The sequence below is a fragment of the Anopheles cruzii genome, chromosome X, assembly GCF_943734635.1.
Source record: "Anopheles cruzii chromosome X, idAnoCruzAS_RS32_06, whole genome shotgun sequence".
NCBI lineage: Eukaryota > Metazoa > Arthropoda > Insecta > Diptera > Culicidae > Anopheles > Anopheles cruzii.
The window spans coordinates 6,140,978-6,163,733 of record NC_069143.1 but is presented as its reverse complement, the minus strand read 5'-3'; the positions used below and the strand labels follow the sequence as shown (position 1 = coordinate 6,163,733).

General features: G+C 39.6%; 5 protein-coding genes across 6 annotated transcripts; 2 read left to right on the top strand and 3 right to left on the bottom strand.

Moving 5' to 3' along the window:
* Positions 1 to 273: 273 nt before the first annotated feature.
* Positions 274 to 3,047, bottom strand: LOC128267749 (ankyrin repeat and LEM domain-containing protein 2 homolog). Its single transcript, XM_053004654.1, has 3 exons — positions 2,981 to 3,047; positions 2,764 to 2,904; positions 274 to 2,690 (listed from the first exon to the last, which is right to left on the bottom strand). The coding sequence occupies exons 1-3, from the start codon at positions 3,024 to 3,026 to the stop codon at positions 289 to 291; spliced, it is 2,589 nt and encodes an 862-aa protein (XP_052860614.1). The 5' UTR covers positions 3,027 to 3,047; the 3' UTR covers positions 274 to 288.
* Positions 3,048 to 5,409: 2,362 nt separating this feature from the next.
* LOC128267680 (ubiquitin carboxyl-terminal hydrolase MINDY-3 homolog) lies at positions 5,410 to 8,149 on the bottom strand. The gene is made up of 5 exons (XM_053004573.1): positions 7,485 to 8,149; positions 7,234 to 7,367; positions 6,570 to 7,146; positions 6,199 to 6,496; positions 5,410 to 5,903 (listed from the first exon to the last, which is right to left on the bottom strand). Exons 1-5 carry the CDS (start codon positions 7,660 to 7,662, stop codon positions 5,597 to 5,599), a joined length of 1,494 nt encoding a protein of 497 aa, XP_052860533.1. The 5' UTR covers positions 7,663 to 8,149; the 3' UTR covers positions 5,410 to 5,596.
* Positions 8,150 to 9,882: 1,733 nt separating this feature from the next.
* LOC128273341 (uncharacterized) lies at positions 9,883 to 11,131 on the top strand. The gene is made up of 2 exons (XM_053011672.1): positions 9,883 to 10,305; positions 10,783 to 11,131. The coding sequence occupies exons 1-2, from the start codon at positions 10,248 to 10,250 to the stop codon at positions 11,034 to 11,036; spliced, it is 312 nt and encodes a 103-aa protein (XP_052867632.1). The 5' UTR covers positions 9,883 to 10,247; the 3' UTR covers positions 11,037 to 11,131.
* Positions 11,132 to 14,834: 3,703 nt separating this feature from the next.
* Positions 14,835 to 16,228, bottom strand: LOC128272340 (ras-related protein Rab-40C). Its single transcript, XM_053010522.1, has 3 exons — positions 16,097 to 16,228; positions 15,844 to 16,011; positions 14,835 to 15,685 (listed from the first exon to the last, which is right to left on the bottom strand). Exons 1-3 carry the CDS (start codon positions 16,098 to 16,100, stop codon positions 15,024 to 15,026), a joined length of 834 nt encoding a protein of 277 aa, XP_052866482.1. The 5' UTR covers positions 16,101 to 16,228; the 3' UTR covers positions 14,835 to 15,023.
* Positions 16,229 to 17,617: 1,389 nt separating this feature from the next.
* LOC128271667 (casein kinase I) lies at positions 17,618 to 21,530 on the top strand. Of its 2 annotated transcripts, none has more exons than XM_053009282.1 (4): positions 17,618 to 17,842; positions 19,742 to 19,927; positions 20,026 to 20,930; positions 21,071 to 21,530. In XM_053009282.1, the coding sequence occupies exons 3-4, from the start codon at positions 20,107 to 20,109 to the stop codon at positions 21,240 to 21,242; spliced, it is 996 nt and encodes a 331-aa protein (XP_052865242.1). In that variant the 5' UTR covers positions 17,618 to 17,842; positions 19,742 to 19,927; positions 20,026 to 20,106; the 3' UTR covers positions 21,243 to 21,530. The 2 variants fall into 2 exon arrangements, with proteins under 2 accessions (XP_052865242.1, XP_052865250.1); XM_053009290.1 differs by having other exon boundaries at positions 17,618 to 17,846.
* The last annotated feature ends 1,226 nt before the right edge of the window (positions 21,531 to 22,756 follow it).

The window sequence follows — 22,756 nt, the reverse complement described above, 5'->3', positions numbered from 1 at the left end:
AAACTAGGTCGACCGAATAAGCTACTGCCAAGCCAATCGTGGTAAACATTTTACCGAAATTGTTTTACATAAATAAATGTTAGGAATCAACCTTTCAAATAAAAGTTTAAGCATCGAAAAATATTCGGCCGTTTTTGTTTTATAGCCAAATGAAAAAATGCACACTAATTTGCTCACCCTGTACTATGTATCCGTCGGAATCCTTCCCCATTACAGAACACCCAAACACCAAACACGTACACTATGCTATTTGTACAAAAACAACAAACCATTTATTACATACAGAAGCTAGAACAAACGTTCAACATATTTTCCTTTTCGATCCATGTAGCCAACCATGGCTTTCTTCCACTTGAAAACGCGAGGATAACGTTGTTCATCAATATCTTCGTGTTGCAGAGCTTTCCAAACATTGTAGTCATCCTTGCCTGGTACTGATCCGGCAAAAAACAAATTTTGCGCTAACGTTGTCTCAGTGTCGTTCTGATACATCCGCAAGTCACGTATGTATTGCCTGTCCTTGCTGAATTCTTTCGGCAGCGGAGGACTAGGACTAGATGGTGGCGTTGTATAAATATCATTGTCGCTGTCGTCACTATCTTCATCCGTATCGCTGCAGCTGAAGTATTCCTCACCCGCCTTCATCCCGCATTTCACCGAACTATGGACCGCGTTACGATATGTATCGAAGTTGGCTGCCGTTTGGTGCATTCTGGCACTTTCTGCCAAAGTCGTTCGTTGCTCACGCCGCTTGCTCATCCTTTCCTGTGTACGTTTGCTTACATGATTGTTACTCGTACGGCAGTTGCATTGACGTATTACGTTGCTTCTTTCCCACATGATACGGCAATCCTGCTCGGTTTGGTTGTGTAAATCAATCGGCTGCACGAGCTTAGTGTTTTTCATGTAAAATGTTAAACCATTGAATATGCACACCAAGCTGTCACTACCGTAGTCGTTACCACTTTGAGCACATGTATCAAAATGAGATAACATTTCCTTAACCTTGCCAAACGCAGGATCCGACGCCTGCAAAATATATGTCATGGTCATGTAAGCAAAAAGTGAGTGTACCTTTGAGAAGTTAATTCCATGAAACACAATGTCTTGACGATAGTTTTCTACCATAGTATCTAATTTTGCAATAACCTTAACAATAGCTCCCTCGGACAGCCAGTTAGGTTTGCTACAATTGCTCCATGGTTCTGTGAAATATTTCGAAAATCTTATCGCAAATACTTGCAACGATTTCAACAGGCAAAGGTACGAGTTGGACACCTTGCTTCGCTCGTCCTTCGTGATCGTCGTTTTGTCTTCTTCTAAGTGCGTTTTTCCCTCCGTATTGATACTTGTGTTTACTTGCATCGAGAGTTTTTCGGACTTCTTTCTCTGTTCGGAGGAACGTTCGGCTAGATACGCATCGAGCTTTTGTAGACCATCAGCACTCGCCAGATTGCAAAACTCGTCAAGAAATCCCCAGTGCTCTCGCCATCCAACGTTGCGTTGCAACGCGAGCGTGCGGCCTATCGTTTCCAACCCCTTCGCAATGTCATGCAGCCGTATAGTACGCTCCCGGCACGATGGCGACTCGACCACATTTGATAATTCATACAGCTCTTGGCTTTCGTCGCACATGAAACTCACGTTGAAGAAGCTACTTTCATCACTCGCCTCTGAATCGTCGAGCAGCTCACGATCGCATTGATTCCAGTGATTACCGTTATTGTCCAAATCATCTATAGTTAGCCGTTCCAATTTTGTAGACAGCAAATCAACGTCTCGTTCTTGTCCACCGATGTCTAGCGACGAATTTCCAAACAACCGGCGCTGCTGTATTTTCCGGGGTGTTGAGCTGTTGATCTTCCGGTGGAAACCAGTCGGTTTTGGACTCTCCATACTTCGCACACACGGACTCTGCGGAATCAGCCTGGGAGGTGTTCTCCAGCGTTTGAAAAACAATAAAGCTTTATCGCGATCCATTGGACCAGCGTACGCTTTGATCTCTCGCCGTGAACTTATCACGTTATCAGTCTCTAGTTTCGGTGGATTGGCAGTTGTGAATGGTTCGCCTACGATTGGTGGCACTGATTCGTCGTCACTACGCAGAACTGGAACAAAGAACCGTTCCTCTAACAGTTCGTGTATGGCTTGACGAATCTCGGGTGTATTATTGACTGCTTTTGCACGGCTGCAGATAATATCACGAGGCAGCATTCCGTCCGCGTTGTGGCTTACCTTACATTGAAGATAGGCCATCAACTCCTTCACCACTCCGACGGAACCGTGCTTTGCGGCGAAGTGTAAGGGCGTCTCGTTGCGGCTTTTGTCCGGCATGTTTAAGTACATGTCCAGCAATATGGCACTAACCTCATTGGTCGCGGGAGACCGCTGACCGTGCAGCAGTTCAATGTACGCGGGGCTACTAATTGCCTGCAAAACCAAGCGACATATCTCTTCACGGCCTTCGATAGCAGCGATATGAAGCGCATTGTAGCGAGGCCCTTCCTTAAGAATTGTTGGCGTATCACCTGAACTGATCAAATAACGCGGGTTCGCCTGGATCGTTGCCTGCACCTCGCTCACATTGTTTGCTTCGATGAGCTTTCGAAATGCAACCAGTTTCTGACTGACGGGCGTGACGAACTGTGGCTTTACGACTTTCTGTTTTAGTGGAACGGTAGGCGTAGTGGCTGAAGTAAACGAAGCATACAAATATTAACCGTAGCCATTGATACAATAGTAGTGAACCGTTAGGTGTCTTACATTTAACAGCTTCGTCCGAAGGTCCGTTCAAATAAAAATTCACCGCCTCTTCATATGACGCGAACCCTTTGAACCGTGCATTCTTGTGCTGCTTCAGAACAGCCAGCGCTTCAGTTTGGTCGGTGTAGCAGCTCTTAGCCGCTGAAACACATAATCGGAAAAAAGGTGCAACATGAGATTCTAACCGTTGCCTGCCGCTTACCAGTCGACAACGTACAACAATCGGCCTTTCTGTCGGGTATGAAAACGGCGTAGTACTTCATTTTACTACTAACGCAATGACGCTGGCGTGCTCCTAGATCGTTCCTTTCGTTTGTCACTGCTAACAACCCATATATTGCGATGTTAATTAGTTTGTGACACCAATAAACTGCGTTTGCTTTGTTTTCAATCACCGGCGGTAGTAAAAATTACGCGATAGTGGCTTAACGTACAATACAGAATGGTTGGACGTTTGCTTTGAGTGGTCAGTTGCGGTATGCGTGCTCCAATGGTTGCTACGATTGACTCTAGCGTTTCGTGCAAGAGAAGAAGCACAGCTCATGAGCAGAAAAATCTTCTTGTTGTTCTTGTTATTCTTACTCTTTATTATACTCTTCACAGATTGGTTAAAGATTGTTCACGAATGGCGGTACGTCAGAATAAGTGGAAAATGCTGCTTCTTGATTGGTTTAAAAATTTGACGGCTTTATTTTATAATCACATAGAAAGCGAGAAAGAAAGAGAAAAAAGTCTATAGAAGTTAAAAAGGGAAAGAAAAGAGCGAAAGGACAGTAGTTCAATTGTTTCTGACTTTTGTCAAACTGCTCGGTATCGATTTCCAGTGTCGGAGCTGCAGCGTGAACCTGGGGCCACACGAAGCGTAAAAGCGAGCGTAAAATAAACTTTTAATGTCAAATCGTTTACGCTTATGTCAAAAAATGTTTGTGTCCAAGGAGACGTAAAAACAAGCGTAAAACCGAGCGTAAACACTGTTTGCATTCATTTTGTTTACAAACAGAGGATAAGGTAAGTTCTTATTTGCTGGTACAGCAACAAAATCTAAAAAATTCATAACAAATTATTCAGAAATCAACTTACCTCTTCGATTTCTATTTTCTCGGGCCATTAACACGAATGTAAACATGTTTCACATTTCGATGACCACGTTTTTATATTTTAAGCGAAGTGCAAACGATTTGACATTACACATTTATTTTACGCTCGATTTTACGCTTCGTGTGGCCCAGCTTAACGTTTCCAAAATTGTACAATTTGATTACAGTCAGTTTTGCTGAAAAAAAAAACAAAAAGTTTAAACAAACCCAGAAAAAATTCAATTTTGTTTCGGGTTTGCTACAATTTGATTTTGCATCTTTGTTTGGCTAGGGTGATTTCTGTTTGGAATGACTATTTAGCTTTTATAAACCACTAGCTGATCCCGGCGTGCGTTGCCACGCCTCATTTCATCCTCATTTCTCGATTATCCGGCGTTTCAAAGGGCTTCCTGGTGACGTATCCGATCAGCTTCCCATCTCATTTCCCATTACTCCTGCTTTTCATACGATCGGGCTTCCCGGTGACGTATCAGACAGGCTTCCCTTCTCGCTTCCCGTTACTCCTACGTTTCGGACGATCGGGCTGCCCGGTGATGTATCCGATCGGCTTTCCTTCCCGCTTCCCGTTGAATACATGTCAAAACTCACACCAGCTGAATTTGACTCAAATTGTTTGAACACTTTTCGAATTTTGCTGAAATGTATCCAAATTTTGTATGGGAGCCCCCCTTTTGTAAAGAGGGGAGGGGTTTCAAACATTAACCAGAACATTTCACCTTCCCGCCTGCAGAATTTGGTTCGATTTGTTCGAAAACAACCTGAATTATGCTGAATTTTCAGGCGGATTGGTTCAGTAGTATTGGAGAAAATGGGGTACATACACACACACACACACACACACACACACAAATCCATGTTGCCGCTGCCGCTCTTGCGTCCCTATCGACGCATTCCCAGCATCTCAAGCGGGGCCTACTACGCCCCCTCTATTCTTCTGGACGGCCTAAAGAGACTGCGGGATGGTTCGTATTTAGCCATACTCAGCACAAAAAAACGATGTATGAGCAGGGGCACCAAAGCCAATATTTGTTTTCCCATAAATCCGGGCGTTTGTGACCGATTGCTCCGGGCAAATTGCGCATAACTTGCAGGTAATATTCGTTATTGACCGTTCTATCTTTTGGCAACATCTCATGATGCACCACGACCCTGCAATCGAAATCGATGGTTTTGGTCAGGCTGCTTGAATTTAGTCTTGTTTTCGTTTGTCTACAAACCACGAGTATCCGCTTGCTCGATCTCTATGTAAGCCTGAGCTGAGCATGTACATTCCAGCGGGCAAAACTCTGTATAGCTCTCTTTATAATCTCTTTATAGGAAACTATAGAGAAGCGTTTCATAGTACAATAAAATAGATATTATTAAAATAGAACTTATTTCATTCGTAATCTAGTCTAAATGTGCATAAACTGAGCACTGCTTTTACCTTAAAAACGGATGTATATCTAATTTATTATTGTCATTGTTCAATGTTCTATTTTTCATTAATATAACGATATTTTCGAACTCATACTAAATGACAGACATACAACCGGAACTTGTTATTTGATTCGCATCAACTGTACAGTTTTGTTTATTTATTCCATTATCATGGAGCACTTCTCGAAGAAAATAATATTATCGCAACAAACACATAAAAAATAAGAAAACAAAACTAAGTTAACATAGTAAAACGTTAACACAGTAAAGGACCGAACGACTTAGTATTTTTGCAGCCCGTGCAAACGAATGTAGATTCAATTTAATGACGGTGTGCGATTGCCCACCCAATTGACCTCAATGCTGGGCCATTTCGTCTGCAGGCAGGTTAGCATCGGATCAGAGGGATTGTACATACGGACGTCGCTCTCTAGAAGCACCGCCTGGCCTTTGTTGTACAGCACGCGATTGTTGAAGTTCGAGTTCGGAATGCCGTTGTAATGCAACAGGTCGAATGAATCAGGTATTGATTTCTTTTCGCTTGGAAAAAACTCGTTGAGAAACGCATTCAGCAAAATAATACCTAGGTTTTCCGGGTCAAGACGGCTTCGCATGAGTTCAACGCTAAAAGCAAAAAAAGAATAAGCGAAAAAGGTTACCTCAAATTAACTGTAGAATTTCGCCCTAACATGATACAATATTTCATGATATAACATTTCTTCAACTGCGAAAAACATTAACCATTTTAACACGTGATCGTTTTTAAACTACATATACACGTATATTGTATATTGCTAGCACTTTCGAGGTGTTCATTGTGACCAGGGTTATTGTGTCACTAGGAGCAGAGGTATAAGACTGAAGTTTACTTACTAAGATGAAATTAAAAGTTTTCATAACGGCAGTCATCTGTACTTACTATTCGGGTTCGCTGACTAAGTCTAGAGCACACATCAGATCCTGTAACATCGGACTGGGAATAAAGTTGCTTCCATCCGCATCGAATTGTCGAAATACTCGGCGAGCAACTTCGGCGGGCGTTTCGGGCGACACAAGTCGCTTTTCGTTGCTGAATATTACGGTTAAGTGTGTATCGGAACCCATCACCCATACTGGATTCTTCGGATTTTTGTAAAAGAAACCAACGGTACAATATTGCAGCTGTTCCATCACGGTGATGAAACCAATCTCCGACTGCTGGTTGATTCCTTTTAGCTCTGGAAAGTATACACGAAAAAGAGATAATGTAGTGTGCGTTTATAACATATAAACAGCAATAGTTGAACGTACTCATTCCCCCGACGTCCTGTTCGTTGTCCCAGACATGCGGTACGGCACGGCCAGTAAGCATCAGGTTTATTAGGGCCTGACTACCGCAGCCATATGTGTCGTGTATGAGCGGTTCAGAAGGGTCCGACATTTCAGATAGTATACTCTCGAGTCCCTTCGTGTGCAGAATCGTGTACAGCAACAACAGTACCCCGCACTCATTCGCCAGAATGTGGAAATTTTGCGTATAAAACTTTTCGACATCATCGATATTCTTAAATTCACGGTACGCGATACATTTGTGGAAAGCATCGGGTGTCCAAGTACCAATGTGTATACGGGCCGCGAGCAAACTAGAAGTACTACCGTGCAACGCCCGTGCATCACCAGAGCCTCCCGATCGTACATATTCCTGTGCGTTCTTTAAGGCCGACCCACCCAATGCGTCCGGAACGTCAGTTCCACCGTCCTCAGAAGCAGATATTTCCACGGTGCTCTCGGTGTGCAGGCTCACGATGCGGTAAAGGTCAGATTTGCACTTCATGAGAATTTGGCAAACGGCCTGAATCAGCAAGGTTTTACACTTATCGGCAGTAAGCTGCAACGGAAACAAACACGAAAATAGAACAGTTTTAGCCGTAAAATCTGACTATCTGTAGTAAGCTTGCGTAAAATGGCGCAGTACATCGTTGAAACTATGTCCTGGAGTTTCCATCAACAATATCTTTAGCAGGTACGCCTGCACTGGAGCTATTACACAACATGGCCCACCGTCTCTTTGCACCAAAGCCGACGGCTCGTAGTCGCTGAAGGAGAACCCTAAAGGGAGAGAAAACAGTTTAACAACATCGATCGATTCATCGATTCTCAGTGTTAGTAGTGAAGGATGGAAATATTACGTATCAATTCACAGCGCGACAGTATAAAAAAGCATACCTTGCAACCACCTTCGAAATACATCGTTCTTAATCGTAGTGCCCCACAGGAGTGAAAACAACTCTTTCGAAATCGTTCTAGTGCCGTTGTCGCTATCGGAAACACTCGACGATCCTGGGTCATCTATAACATTCACCGCACCTGCAGTAGCACTTGGCGAAGCTGAGTAGTCTCCCATCAGGGAACGAGGCTTGGCTTTGGCACGTACTGAGGATTTAGCGGCCCTTAAGATTTATACAATCGCGCAAACGTTATGTCCGACGGCAGTGTTTACTGACAACTGTATTTCGTAGCGTGCTAAAAAGTCCTCCAAATACAGCTTGCACACACATGGAAGGGATGAATCAACCGCAATTTCAACGACGACCGATTTATTTGTATATCAAAAAGTTATCGTAGCAAAACGATACGATTGCTACAGCCAACAAGCGATGACAGATGCGAACCCTACACGGTTTTGTGAAGCGGAGATCATCTATACAATAGCGCAACACAGCGTATGTCGAAGTATTGAATGGGCAAACATGTGTGTGTTTCATATGCAATTACTTTATTTTCCCACTGCAACAATTTGTTTCTAATTATGGCGAAAATACTTTTCTCATGTTTTTTTTCCTACGAATGTCTTTGTTTACAGTCCGTTTAATAGCGCACGCATCACTGGGTAACGCGTGAACGTTTTTTAGCACAATGCAGTTACTTTGCAACGCCTTTATAACAACGCTCGAAAAAACTGCGACACGATTTATTAAAACAGAACGTCAAAGCCTGTGCATCATGATTGGTTGAACGCAGCGTTCTTATGCCATTATCTTACAAATGTGTCAAAAATGTTGTTCATTGATTGGTTAAGACATGCGTTGCTATTGACTATTCGTTATTATATAGAAGTATCAAGTTACTCGTGGACGTACGTATTGGCTGCAGGCCAGAAGCGCTCGGTGATTGATGTTACCAAATAACGGTAAGGAGACAAAAGAAATACACATTGCCCATTATATGGTTTACGATGTAACCATACTTCCAGAGCGGTGTATAACAGAACAAAGTCGCTTTAACTCTATATAAAGTCCGATTGATTGATTTTTCTTCTACAGGCCTTCTACGTTACGTCAGTTCCCGAAATTGCTTCGCTATATAAACAAATGCTTTCGACATCAACCAACCATCGGCATCGTATCAACTTTATACAGGGTGAGCAAATTAACGCGTGCTTTTTCATTTGGTTGTAAAACCAAAACGGTTGATTATTTTTCGATGCTTGAACTTTTATTTGCAAGGTTAATTTATACCATTCATGTATAAAATACAATTTTGGTTGCAGAAAATTGGGAAATATGAAAAATGTATTTCCAAAGGTTGTCAAATCATTCGTCTAAAGCACATTTCCACCTCAGTGGCTATGTTAATAAGCAGTATTGTGGTTCGAAAAACCATATCGTGCAAGAGAAGCCAATACACCCACAACGAGTGACTGTTTAGGCTGATGGTTCTTCGGCGAAATTAAAGGTCTCCACACACCGCCGAAGTAAATTTTGGAAATCAAATTTCGGAACGTCAAAACGCATTGTCTGGGACACTTCACACCGGTGTCGGTGTCAAATTCCTCCGTCGAAAGCAAAATTGAGGAAAAAGACGACTCTGCGTTCGCATATTTGTCAAGGTTCGTATAGTTGGAGGTGCAGTGGACGGGGCGAAACATATCGAGCTGTTTTTTGACAGATTATTTGTGTTTACATTTGCAAGTTCAAGATCCATTTAGTTTTGATGCGAGAATTAAAACAGTTTTATGATGAATTTGTGTTTGAATTACAAGTAATAATTAAGTTAAAATTATTTTGCATGCTTGTGATACAAAAAAACCACGATTGTGAACGTATGACCAAAATTGTTTTCCATAAAAAAATGGTATAAATTTACCTTTCAAATAAAAGTTCAAGCATCGAAAAATATTTAGCGGTTTTTGTTTTATAACCAAATGAAAAAGTACGTGTTAGTTTGCTCACCCTGTATTAAAAAATGAAGCGCATACGCTGCCGCAAGGTACGGTAGTACCCAAGGAGCCACGATCTGTCGAATCGTCGGCGCACCGACGACACGGACACCAAAACGGACACTAGTCGTCGTTAGAGTGTCCCTTTTGCCGACGATACGGACTATAGTCGTCGTTAATGTGACGAAATCAGTCCGGTCGTCGGCAAAAGGACACTCTAACGACGATAAGAGTCCGTATCGTCAGCAGAAAGGACACTTCAAAGCTGACCGTTATAACAACGCTTATTTTATGGCGAATAAACTGACAGATTCGATTTGTTTGTTTACATTAGAACGGTGCACCGGTCTGTATGTGTGTTATGTGTGTTTGCCAAACATTTTACGCAGTAGGCTTCGACGGCGGGTCAGTGTAGTTCGTTTCGTTTAGTTCGTTGGATGTTCTGTGTTATGAGTTAAACTAATCGTTTAAACAATTATAGTTTTGTGCACCGATTGATGTCTTGTTCTATTTTAGCTCCGTACTTGGTCCATCGACAAATAGTGAAAACGCCGTCAAGCGTACCCGGCCAAACCCCGCTGCCGCCAGATACATACACAGCGACTGTACCCGATCCAGCATGTCCCCGACGGCATGAATTTGGTGTGCGGCGATATGTTTTGAATCAGTTCAAACATGATAAATTTAAGTAAGGTGTAAAGAAATGTATTTAGTGGAATGAGTATCAGTTTCGTTGCAGGTTAGACGAGTGCTGGATGACTTGGAATTGAATGAGAACGATGTGCGCAGCAACTGCCAGGGAATCCAGCCAACCAACTGGACAAAGAGGTATGACAAGAAAAGTGGTATGCGTGGCGAGGGTGTTGCAGACATTCCTGCGCCAAAGCAACGGTCATGCGTGAGATAATCTATCAATCAGTAGTTCGGTTCAGTGGATTGTGAATCAGTGGATCAGTGGTAATGTTGCATTTCACTGTGTGGGCCCTTTGCTGTGAGGTCGTTAGCGACGAAGGGGACCTGTTTTGAGCACTGATAGTGGGTTAACGCCAAAACGCGGTGTTCGTAACCCGTGACAAATACCCAAAACAAAAATGCCGCCAGCAAGCAATTATAGTTTGTTAAATCTGGTTTTTAGCGACACTGATCGTCGTTTGTGGGCCACATGGATTCACTGATCGTCAAACGTAACATTAAACTGAAATGGTCAACCGTAAAATGGTTTTCGTTTGATGTTCCAATTCCCCGTTGTAGCGCTAATGTTTATTGTAACTTGCTAATGTTTATTTACTTTATGTTTCGTTTTAGAACATAAGCTTGTCATGGTGGGACTGGACAACGCCGACAAGACGACCATTCTGTACCAGTTTCTGATGAACGAGGTGGTTCACACGAGCGATCGGATTGAACGTGGAAGAGGTACGCACGCAGTTTACCAGATAACCAGTGGCCACTTCGTAAGCCGCTCACCGGTGACGGGTGTCCATTTACCTCGTTTCTCATTCATTCGCCGTGCCGCGTATTTTCGTAACGTGCACCACGCAGCTGTCAAAAGTTCATAGTCACAACTGGTTGTTTGTTCTTTTAACGCGCCTCGCAGATCGTGTGGAAGAATATCCACTTTTTGGTGTTTGTAACCAATAGATTGTAATGCAATGCGTGCGTAGTAATAGTTAGTAATATTGTAAACCCGGCGATTGTGCGTTCGTCGCTGGGTAACGTAACTAAGTTTGTATTTTTAAAATAAATAAATAAATAATTACATAATGAAAAATAATGTTACTGGTTTTTGCTATAATAGATTTAAATATTTGAAATGAGCTATAATTTTCAACAAATCTTTGCCATAAAATGCTATAAAATGGGCTTTTTTGACATGTGACGAAAATGAGTCCTTTAAGGTGTCGAAAAAGAGTCCACTGACGCTGTTTCGGACAGTCCAAAGGACTGTCCATTGGACACTCTTCGAGTGTCCAATGGACACAAAAACGGACATAGTTGCTCCTTGGGTAGTTCTTGGAATTGTCTTAGTTATGGGAGCCTGCAGAAAATATCAATCGACCTGGGTCACCAGGAGACTCTCCGGTTTCGGGAGCAACATTAAAAAAACAATCTTATTATTAAGATCTTTCTGGTCTTGGTCTTTCTTGTGTTTGGGACAGAAGATGAATTCTGTCCCCCCTATCGTAGAACACGAACGGAAAAATTCATTCGAGGTCTCGAACACGAATGTCGAACACGAACGAAGAGGGCCACACGAAGCGTAAAAACTCGATTTGACATAAGCGCAAACGACCCCCAGTTATGATTTTTCTTTTTAAACTTCTGCCTCAAAAATAAAACGGAAAAATGCTTGGGAAATTATAATAGTTGGTAGATCATTAAAGTTGATTGCCTACTAGTACCGTACCTTGGCTACATAAAGTTCGGTTCCGCTCCTGATACCTAGTCGTAGCCCCTTAGTTCGTTAAAATTACGTTAAGAACGTAAAAACACAGCAACAATTGTAATTGTCGCGGGGGTTGTAATTGCCGGATAAGAAGAAAAATCACTTATCACGGCAGATGGTCAAAGGGGAAGAAGAAAAAGTTATGCCAATTTGGTTGGTGATCAATTGAATTTGGTGATCATGGGCTGCCACAAAGAACATTTTTATTGTTAATGGGATTGTAATTATTGTACTGTTGATAGTAATAGTGCATTGTGTCAGAACGGTATGTCAACAACAAGAAAAAATGTATATTTCTCCTTTTTCGCAGAACTTTTCGAAAGCGGTCTCAATGTATTTACTTATGATTTAAATAGGCACCATAGGCACTCCATTGCATATCATATTTGTGAGGTTATTAAAGCAAACGAACGAAAATCTCCCCAATTTGTAGATCTTTACTAACATATAACATACTTTGACTGTTTCTCCTAAGGCCAGCCTTACGAACAGTTACGACAAACAATTAAAGCGATAACTCATTGAATATATTTCACTTACAAAAGAAACTTTTTTAATTTACACTCCATTTTTACATTTGTTTTCGACAGGAGAATGCCGTACATCCACCACATTACATACAAGTAGCTGCGTTAATAACATCGTATGTAATGGAAACACAAATTGCTTTTTGGTTTAATTTTTCTTAATATCTAAATAGCATATCGTTAATTGAAAGAAATAATGATGCAATGACGCGAAAAAAGTTTCGAAGAAAGGATCACTATCATTTACGCATTAGAAACTTTGTCAGATACAGTAAAAGCTTTACCATCTAGAATCTTATATACGACACTTAAAAACACTCCACACAAACTTTTTCTCATCAAAGGATTTCTGGACGTGAGGTTGACTCAGGGTGAGGCTTCTTGCCTGGCTCCATCCTCTTCATACATTAATCTTTGCGTTAAGTTTGGTTAGTTACACTTCAATCTGAATTATATTTTTACACTATTGAGGTATTATTATTATAACATCGTTTTTGAAGCAGACTAATGGACCCTGGTTGATGTTACATAAATCTACGCTGGTTGACGTAAAATAAAATAAAAAAACTAAGAGGCTTATGGTCTAAGTTAATCTGTGCTAACGTTATCAAATAAGTGATTACTTGAATCAATTTCTGTTACTTAACAGATTTAAAATCTTTTTTTATGAGTCACTTTTGTGTCCTAAGGACTTGAGCCCTTATGAGGCAATTTCAAATTTACTGAATAATACAATTGACAAATGTATATATACTGCGCACATTTCTCCAACATTCTTAGTTTGCATGATAGAATGTGCCTGCATTTGACCTGCCTGCAAGTGCAAGAAAAACCCATTATTCGTTTTCAGTTTTTGATCGACACATGTAGTTTCAATTTGTTTTATAAGGAATAGTTTTTTGCTTCGAATGAGATTGTAAATTAACCGTTTGCCTGTTTAAAAGCGAACTAATGAATCTAACGAGCTCACAGCACCTGCGGGACAATATTTTAACTGCGTAATTTGCTGATCTTGTCTCTACATGTGAAATGCAGATGTCTGTTATAACTTTTCTCGCAGAAACGTAGATATTAGACGACAAAGACGTCAAATAAAATTATACGTGGCTAAGATGCACAGTTTCGGACAATAACGTATAGATAAATATATAGCGAAATAAAATATAATATTATATATAATCCCACCCACGCTTATCATTGTCCGAAACTTTTCATACTACCCACGTATGTACATCGATATTCACATCGAAAAGATGATTTGCAACGTGTGACAATAACTATCATAGAATAAAATCATGTTATACGTAAAAGCATTGGGCACATATGTATGTTGTTTGTAGGTAGTAAAATAAAATAAATTTTGTTTACACCGTTCCGGGTTTACAACCACAGTCAAAACATCTCCGTCCTAATTGGGTGGATCAGATTGGACTTTTGCACCTACATTTCGTTATTTTTTTCCTCTATTCTCTATCTCCAGAAATGCAATTATACTGCAACTGACGGCTGGAGATGCTTTCAAAATTTGGTTCCTAAACGTAATGGGTGCCCCGGAAAAACACCACAATAAATATTTAGACGGGAGAGGTAGAGCAAGAAGTAAAACATTTGATTGGTCTGATGAAAGTATATACCAAAATTATCCCTATTCATTGACAATGCATATCTCTCATACCTCAAGTTCTAGTTCAAGGGACTAGATACAAACACTTCAGAACTAAACTTGTACATACTTCTATGTAGATATATACATACATAGGTCAATCAAGTAAGCAATACAATGCTGCGTAATGAGCAGTGTGCAACTCATACTGGGGGGGACAGACGAAACGTAAAGCCGAGCGTAAAAATGTCAAATCGTATGCACTTATGTCAAAACGTTTATGCCTTTTTGAAATAAGCGCATACGATTTGACATTTTTACGCTCAGCTTTACGCTTCGTCTGGCCCCCCAGATAGACTATTTTCGGTTGGATCTTAATTTCGTTTCATATAATTTCAATTTTGGTAAGACCAATACTGTATATTCTATTGAGATGCTGATATCTGATGAAGACCATCCGTCTCTCACTGTCACTGATTTTGGCATAACGAAGGACAAAACGTGATTTTCAAAGAAACCCATTACAAAACAGATTGCAAAAATTCTTACTAGTCACCATACAACTGAACAACTAATTATTGCTGGGAACTTCTGCAAAAAAAAAACTACCAATGTCGCAACTGAATTTGGGTGAAGCACAAGGCACAGCACAACTTTACCTAGTTACAGCTTAGCATTTTTAAATATTTGTAAATGTTTGCCACCAGGACAATCTACGGACGAGATCGTTTGTATTAAGGAAGCTTATTCGTAAACATCGAGTAGAATGTCTCGTCTCTTGTTCACACCGTTACGCACTAAAATGATGTTTAGACATGGTTGTTCACGCAAATGATAGGGAAAGTTAGATTACCGAATCAACATCTTCATAGCTATTTTATAGACAAAATCCATTATTCGTTCATAAAATCAATAACATATGCAGCATTGCACAACCTTAAATACAGACAGCATAGGTAGCATACGAAAATCAGGAAATAATACAACCGTTTCTAATGTTCTGCTTTAGATGATACGACGTTGCAGTTTTGCATTTGAGATTTTTAGCTATGGATGCAGAATTGTTGAGTACCGTATTTAAACACTGAGATGAAGTCAGCGCATATGATCTTAGGTAAGATTTCACTGATGGGGGTAAAGGTAGGTTATCTATGGTATATACATTAGTTCTTCGACATATACTTCGACAGCACAACTCCTGTAGTGATAATACTCGGTTTGAGCGCCAAATACGTTCCATACCGTTGCGGTGTAAAGCCATTCGGGCGAGTTCACAAAACGATTCCCGTATGTTAAAATCGCATAATGGGGATATTTCAAAGCAGGCCATCTTGTTCCGCGAAGCATACAGCTCTGCTTGCTTTGCGGCAACCTGTCGTTTAAACGCCAAATGAAGTCGGTTCCCCACTAACACTTTTGGTACTCCTGGTGCATGCTCCTCGACCTCTTTCAACCATCGATTCAATCCATCAAAGCTCCACTTATTGGTGATATCGTAAACGAGAATGATGCCTTGCGCACCGCGCGAATAAGAACGAATTATCGTACAAAATCGTCCTTGACCGGACGTATCCCAGATTTGAAGTTTCACGCGTTTACCATCCAGTAGAATTGTCGTGGTTTTGTGTGCCGCTGCGAATTAGAATAGTTTAAAATTATATCATTTTATCGTAAATCAGTAAAAAAAATCCTACTGATTAAAACGAATATACAAGTAGAGCAACTAGAAATGGTACATATTACTTGAAGGTTCTAACAGAGCCTTTTCGATCATTTGAAAATGAACTTACTTCCACTACCACTGCAAAACGGGCTTTCTGTTGAGCCATCGTCTAATCCGGATAATATTTCCTGCTTACCAACATCACTATCACCTACCAAAAGGACTTTCAGTAGATAATCATACTCTTTCGCCATATTAAAGAAACAAGGAAACCTGGTTCTGTGACTGTTACCGCCTGCGAGCAGAAAAACAAATCGATGAAGATATGAATTATCGTCAATTTACGAACAGATTAGTGTTATATTGTACCGCATACCTACCCATCAACAATGTGTTTGGATAGCAGCAGTAGTCCCCGCCCTTTCAGTTCTAAGTCATCTTTTATCCGTTTGCACCATAATTGCTCACCTTATTCCTGGCAAGTCTCTCACGTTTTTCCTAATGCATTGTACGGTTTTCTTGGCCAATACATGAAATTCTTTTCACATAGTTTCAAGTAAGTATGTAACGCAAACTGCGAGGGCAGCCTTGATGGCTATTGGAGAGGAAATTTTCACCAAACACCGAAAAATCCGCATCTTTCTGGTTTAGAAAAATATGAAAATATTTTACCATTTAAATATATCTTTCTATCCCGGTATTGATAAAGGTTCCAAATATAGCAAAAGCTGAAGAATTGCGATTGAAACTAAAAATGAAATATGAAATATTTACGGCATTGAGGATGTCTAGCACGCACAAAGAAAAGAAACTTATTTTGCCTATTTTAACTTTGACGTTTTACTTTCCAGTTTTTGCTGCTCTGCTTAAGATGCATGTTCCAGAGTTTGAACAAAATTTACATGCAACCCTGGCCAAATTGAATTTATCAATAAAATTATTTACATCTTATCTATGACAAAGAAACAGATAAATCAAAGATTTTTTTGTGTTGGTTTTAATCGGTGACCCTCATCTCAGCCACTAACTATGCATTGGAAAATGTGATGGTCATTGGCCCTTATTTTAAAACAAAAACGTATAGGAATTCAGATTTGTGTATACTTATATCGTTGTTCATGATAACGAAGAATCGGGCTCTATCGACCGACAGAGTAAAATATAATAAATAAAGGACCTAAGTTATGCACGGAGGTCCTATTTAGTATTGCCTGGTACGGTTTCTTTCAAGTATTTCCAACCGGCATATCGCAAACTATTTAGTTTTATTTAGGTTGACGTTGTTGTTAATGTGTCAAAAAGTGTACTTATAAATACTTATACACACTTATGTTCTTCTAAGATTAAAGAAAAAGTACACTGTGGTTGAAATTACTAATATTATATGATAAATTGTCATTTTATATAAAACTGTGGCCTGATTTGTTTAATCATTATTTCTGTAGTGTACGTTCTGGTACGGTACACCTGCATCTACAGTTATAAACAGCGTACCTTAAACGAAGGGCGCGATTTTTGACACTTTTTCGACCAGTTCCATGTTCACTAATACATGTTCACGCTTATCGCACAGCTGAACAGATGCCAGTCGTGTTCGAATTTTCTACGGCATCTTGTGAATCCGCCATATTGGCTCTAAATCGATGTAGATATTCCTCGGTTGCTGTGGCGTGGTTGGTTAGTTGCTTAATAATTGATTAGTTGTCTCAGTTTGCATATACAGTCATAAGCAGCGAACCTTAAACGAAGAGCGCGATTTTTGATACTTCTTCGACCAGTTTTATATTCACCAATACATGTTCACGCTTGTGTATTTACAGCCGTAGCGGATACCACACATGTTTGAATTTTCTACGGCATCTTGTGAATCCGCCATATTGGCTTCAAATCGATGTAGATATTCCTCGGTCTCGGTTGCTGTGCGTGGTTGGTTAGTTCCTAAGTTATTGGTTTGTTGCCTAAGTTTGCGCAGGCAATAAAGTATCTCTTAACAAATCATTTCGTCGTTCCAAAGCGTGTGTGTCCCTTAAAAGGGACAGTGAAATAAAGATATCGGTATAGTTTTCTACATCGCCGTAAAGAAAGTTAAAGAAGCTCCGATAGGAATCATTGTTCCTAAAGAAAAAGTAAGTACGTGTTGTTAATTTAGCAGATTAGTCATACATAACAAGGAACATAATTGAACAGTAGATAGTTTATCGTACAAGTAGCTCCATTTTTACTTTTTTCGATGTTCTTCTTTGTATGTCGAGCATTATTGAGGTGAATATTGTAGTTGCCGTCGACTTAAGATGGTCATGAAATTTTCGGAAATATACTGTGCGAGTGTGGAAGTTTCTCGTGTAGTGCGTAATAATTGGGCTGATCAATTAAATCTCCTCCTCAGGTGCTCAAACCATTAGGTTTAACGAAAAAATTGCATCAACGAAGAAATTGTGTAAAATTGATAATATTCTGCCATGTTCTTTTTAAATTAAAGTCAGTTGCCGGCTAGAACCGTGAAACCTTGCCTACATAAAGTCAGGGTGCTACGCAGTTGTAGTTGCTGTGCTCGTAAAACACTTTAAGAACGACTACATCTCTAGGTGTTTTGTACATGTGATTGTTGTACATGTTTGTTTGTACATGTTGTACATGTTGTACATGTACATGTACATGTTTTGTACATGTACATTTTACGGATCACGACTGGTTACGATCGCAGGGCATGTATTGCGCTTGGGTTCGGGATGCAGTCATGCCCAGGGACCTTTCGGGTCACTGCCAAATACTAAGGTTATTGGCAGTGGCTATTAGATACCCTGGGAATCGTCTCTAATTCAACGATCGATCGCACTAGCAAAATATTAAAGGACAATAACCATAAGTATAGGGAAAGTCAGAATTTCTGTGGTTCGTCCGTAGATTGTATAATAATTTCAGTTTTTTTAACAATAATGATAAATACGGCACAGTCCGTTCTTCTAAGATAAAAAAAAAAAATAGAGTTTGTATTATTATATTTTTATATTATTGGTACGAAAAAGGGCGATAAACAAGTGCGTTGCTACCTCTCCGACATATTCTCAGTGATCACGAGCTGGTAGGGGTCATCAAGTTTTTTCTTCTATCGCGAACAATAATAAATAATAAATTTAAGATGCTTCAGTATTGTCTATACAGAACTGATGCCACATTGCCGCAGTTATGAACAAACAGAAGAGAAACATTACCACGCAGTTATGTTCTCTTCTTATCTGGTTACAACCGCCGAGCGGTCTTGGCATGCATCATGGAACCATCCCACCGCTCGCGGTCGAGAGCCTTCATCCACCACATTTGAATACCGGCCGTTCTCGCGAACCGGTCGATGAAATCTCGCAGTCTTAAACGGGGCCTACCACGCCCCCTCTGTCCCTCTGGACGGCCTAAGAGGACTATACGGGCTAGTTCGTCGTTCGCCATTCTCATGACATGACCAGCCCACCGGAGTCTGGCGAGGCGCACACCCTGCACGACAGTTATGTTGGTGAGAGTGAAAGCAGTTTACATATTTTTACGTTCTTAACGAACTAAAGGTCACTGACTAGATTTCGCCAGGAATGTAGTCAAGATGCGGCGGTATCAGTAAGCAACTGACTTTATTTTAAATAATATGTTCATTCTGTGAACTCGTTTGATAGACAACTTTGGTTTTGTTCTACGGTTCTACGTGTGATTAAGTAAGTTTAGTTAAGTCAGTGTGACTAAGTAGTAAGGACTGATACTTCTAGAACTTTGAAAAATATATTCGTTCGAAAAATGTATTCAATTGAGTATGGTACGAAATATTACATAAAATATCTTCTTCAGTATCTCGTGTGATTCAAATTGAATAAAATGACAAGGCATAATGTGTGATTAGGCATAAAAAAGACAAATTGGTACTGTGTTCAAGAATTCGGTTGGATTTGATGTAGTAATTTTTAAATTGTTGGAATAAGAGTCAAATGGGACTGACAAATGGAAAGAGAATGCTTATATTGTTTTCTCAAATTATTTTGCAGAAGTTTATCTGGACACCTATCGCACGAGTTGATACATATACCAACATCAATACACCTAGCGAATGAAGGATTTTTTAATCTTTGGTGTAGAATACAATCTTGGAGCTAAATCGGTTTAACCAACGTGACATCGCTGCCTGACATCAATCATTTGAAATACGAAAAAAGGTGTTTTTGAAAATAACGGTAATTAAAACTCACATTTAATTAATCATAAATGCATATCATATTCGTCAAATTGTTAATTTTTTAAATTTCTATTTTGTTCCTATTTGTTCAACAAGGACGGGCCTGTACTCACGATTTATGTTTCTCCGGATACAAGAACGAAATTGGTAGAAATTTCTCAAAAGCAATAAGCAAATATGAATGATTTCATTGTTGGTGGTAAATATCGTATAATCCGTAAGATTGGCTCGGGTTCGTTTGGAGATATTTACCTTGGTATCAATATAACAAACGGGGAAGAAGTCGCGTTGAAAGTAGAAAGCATACTTGCGCGCCATCCGCAGTTAACGTACGAGTACAAGCTGTATAAAGTGTTAACTGGCGGTGTCGGCATTCCCCATATACGGTACTTTGGTCAGGAGCGAAGTTACCATGTGTTAGTAATGGACTTGCTTGGGCCATCGCTGGAAGATTTATTCAATTTCTGCAGTCGTCACTTCACAATCAAAACTGTGCTGATGCTCGTTGATCAAATGATTGGAAGATTGGAATATTTGCACATGAAAAACTTCATACATCGCGACATCAAACCTGATAATTTTCTTATGGGTATCGGCCGCCACTGCAACAAACTATTCTTAATTGACTTTGGCTTAGCTAAAAAGTACCGTGACTTTCGCTCTCGTATTCACATCACCTATCGTGAAGATAAGAATCTTACTGGTACAGCACGTTACGCTTCGATTAATGCTCACCTTGGCATTGAGCAGAGTCGCCGAGATGACATGGAATCACTAGGTTATGTGATGATGTACTTCAACCGTGGCTCATTACCCTGGCAGGGGCTGAAAGCGACTAATAAGAAGCAAAAATATGAAAAGATATCGGAGAAAAAGATGTCAACTCCAATCGAGGTACTGTGCAAAGGATTTCCGGCAGAATTTGCTATGTACCTCAACTATTGTCGCAGTTTACGATTTGAGGAAGGACCGGACTACATGTATCTGAGGCAGCTGTTCAGGTAAGCTGCTATTGTTTGTATTTTATTTATAATTTATTTTTTAAATTATTAACATTTTTGAGAATGAAATTTTGATTATGTTAGAAAGACGTAGTTATGATAAAGTATCTTACCGCAGCCATTCAATTATTATTCCGTAGAATCTTGTTCCGTACGCTTAATCATCAATATGATTATACATTTGACTGGACAATAATGAAACAGCGCGCAATGCAGCAAAGTAATAGCAATCCGCCTGCAGTAACATCGGGTGAAAGTAAAAGAGAAGAACGACGTGATAAAGATAAACTGTCCAGCGATACAGACGAATAAGGCATTTGCAGTTCCGAACGGCAAGTATTGAGCAAGCTATGCATGAACAGAATGAAAGAAGGATTGAGAACTATTGTAAAGTACTAGAAGTAAAGAAATAACTATTCACATTAAAGCAACTGAATAAGATGCACATGCAAAAGTAGTAGAACTGATGATAACACATAACTAACACTTTAAGTTAAATTTCGTTAAGTTATGAAATTACACACCTTCTAGGTACTTTTACATACTCTCATATGAAAAAGTTTAAGAGAAGACGAAAAATATAATGCATTAGTGATCAAAAGGCATTCAACAACCATTTCACCAAACATTTCCGTGGAATGTACGACTATGCATAAGCCATCATACTGTTCGATCAGGATGAAGTGAACGAAAGAAATATCTTTCAAATTTTTTGGTTTGTAATCGCCGTAAAATGAGGGCGATAAGAACACTTTTATAATAGTTTGTTGTGTTTATTGTAATGACAAATTATTCTTACGTTCACTTACTTCTTTTTATTTTTCTCTATATTTATATGGAGACTTATATATATATTAGACACTCGGAAACTTGGCCATTCACGGCCAAAGTATACAAAATTAATATTGCGATGTTTTTGAAGCAACCTGAGATACATAAGAGGGTGTGTCAATAAATTTACATTTGTTTTTCCAAAAGAAGATGTTATAACAAAACAAACAACCTAAAAAGTATCAAATTTATTGACTAACCTTCATATATGTACATAGATGATGGCATAACAATTTTGCATACTCCACGGTCTTTTGCTTGGTATAGATAAAAAAGAAGATCCCTTTGATCTTCACAAACCCATGAAAAATTAAATAACCTTCTATTTTGCAAACCTTTTCTATATATATTTCCACATAGACGATTTATCATGGTGACTGCTGTCATAATTCACAAAACCCTTCTATTGATATAATACTTATCTCTGTTCATAAACAAAGAATTTCTTGGACTGCTATAGTAATGGACGTCAGGTTGACACTTTATTTTCTTAAACGAACTTCATTGCAAAACAAATAAATTATTTGTTAGTTGTATCGGATGGATCAACTTGAATTACATCTGAACGTTGTGAAAGTCAGTTGAAGACGACTAATAATACGATGCTGTCCACGATGATTGGTTGCTCGTATTTGTTTAAATCCATCTCGTGATTCCATGGTTGTGACGGAAAAGCAGCAAGAGGAATATCACCAACCACATTATTGGAGGATTGTCCTACTCTGTTCGGAGTACGATACATCGTTTCAACACGTTTTATTTTCTTCTTTTTGCTGCTTCTAAATACAACATACGATTATGTTGTTTATCTATAACTCATCCGGAAAATTTCTCCGGATGTTGCTCTTCGTATGAATTTCCTTTGATGTGAAATTCCTGTTTTCGAAGTTAATGATGCAGTTGGAAAATGCATGTTCTCTTTTCTATCTGTTCTATCGTTCGGCTCACAATAGGAACTACTGAGATGATCATGTGTGTTTTCCATAAGTATGCGT

Coding starts and splice junctions, on each gene's coding strand:
- LOC128267749 (XM_053004654.1), bottom strand. CDS start 3,026: ATGAAGTACTACGCCGTTTTCATACCCGACAGAAAGGCCGATTGTT. Junction 2,905..2,980: donor CGACAGAAAGGCCGATTGTT/GTACGTTGTCGA, acceptor TATGTGTTTCAG/CGGCTAAGAGCTGCTACACC. Junction 2,691..2,763: donor TTCGGACGAAGCTGTTAAAT/GTAAGACACCTA, acceptor CGTTTACTTCAG/CCACTACGCCTACCGTTCCA.
- LOC128267680 (XM_053004573.1), bottom strand. CDS start 7,662: ATGGGAGACTACTCAGCTTCGCCAAGTGCTACTGCAGGTGCGGTGAAT. Junction 7,147..7,233: donor CAGGACATAGTTTCAACGAT/GTACTGCGCCAT, acceptor TTTCCGTTGCAG/CTTACTGCCGATAAGTGTAA. Junction 6,497..6,569: donor ACAGGACGTCGGGGGAATGA/GTACGTTCAACT, acceptor TATACTTTCCAG/AGCTAAAAGGAATCAACCAG.
- LOC128272340 (XM_053010522.1), bottom strand. Junction 15,686..15,843: donor GTTTTGCAGTGGTAGTGGAA/GTAAGTTCATTT, acceptor TCTAATTCGCAG/CGGCACACAAAACCACGACA.
- LOC128273341 (XM_053011672.1), top strand. CDS start 10,248: ATGAGAACGATGTGCGCAGCAACTGCCAGGGAATCCAGCCAACCAACT. Junction 10,306..10,782: donor CCAACCAACTGGACAAAGAG/GTATGACAAGAA, acceptor GTTTCGTTTTAG/AACATAAGCTTGTCATGGTG.
- LOC128271667 (XM_053009282.1), top strand. CDS start 20,107: ATGAATGATTTCATTGTTGGTGGTAAATATCGTATAATCCGTAAGATT. Junction 20,931..21,070: donor TATCTGAGGCAGCTGTTCAG/GTAAGCTGCTAT, acceptor ATTATTCCGTAG/AATCTTGTTCCGTACGCTTA.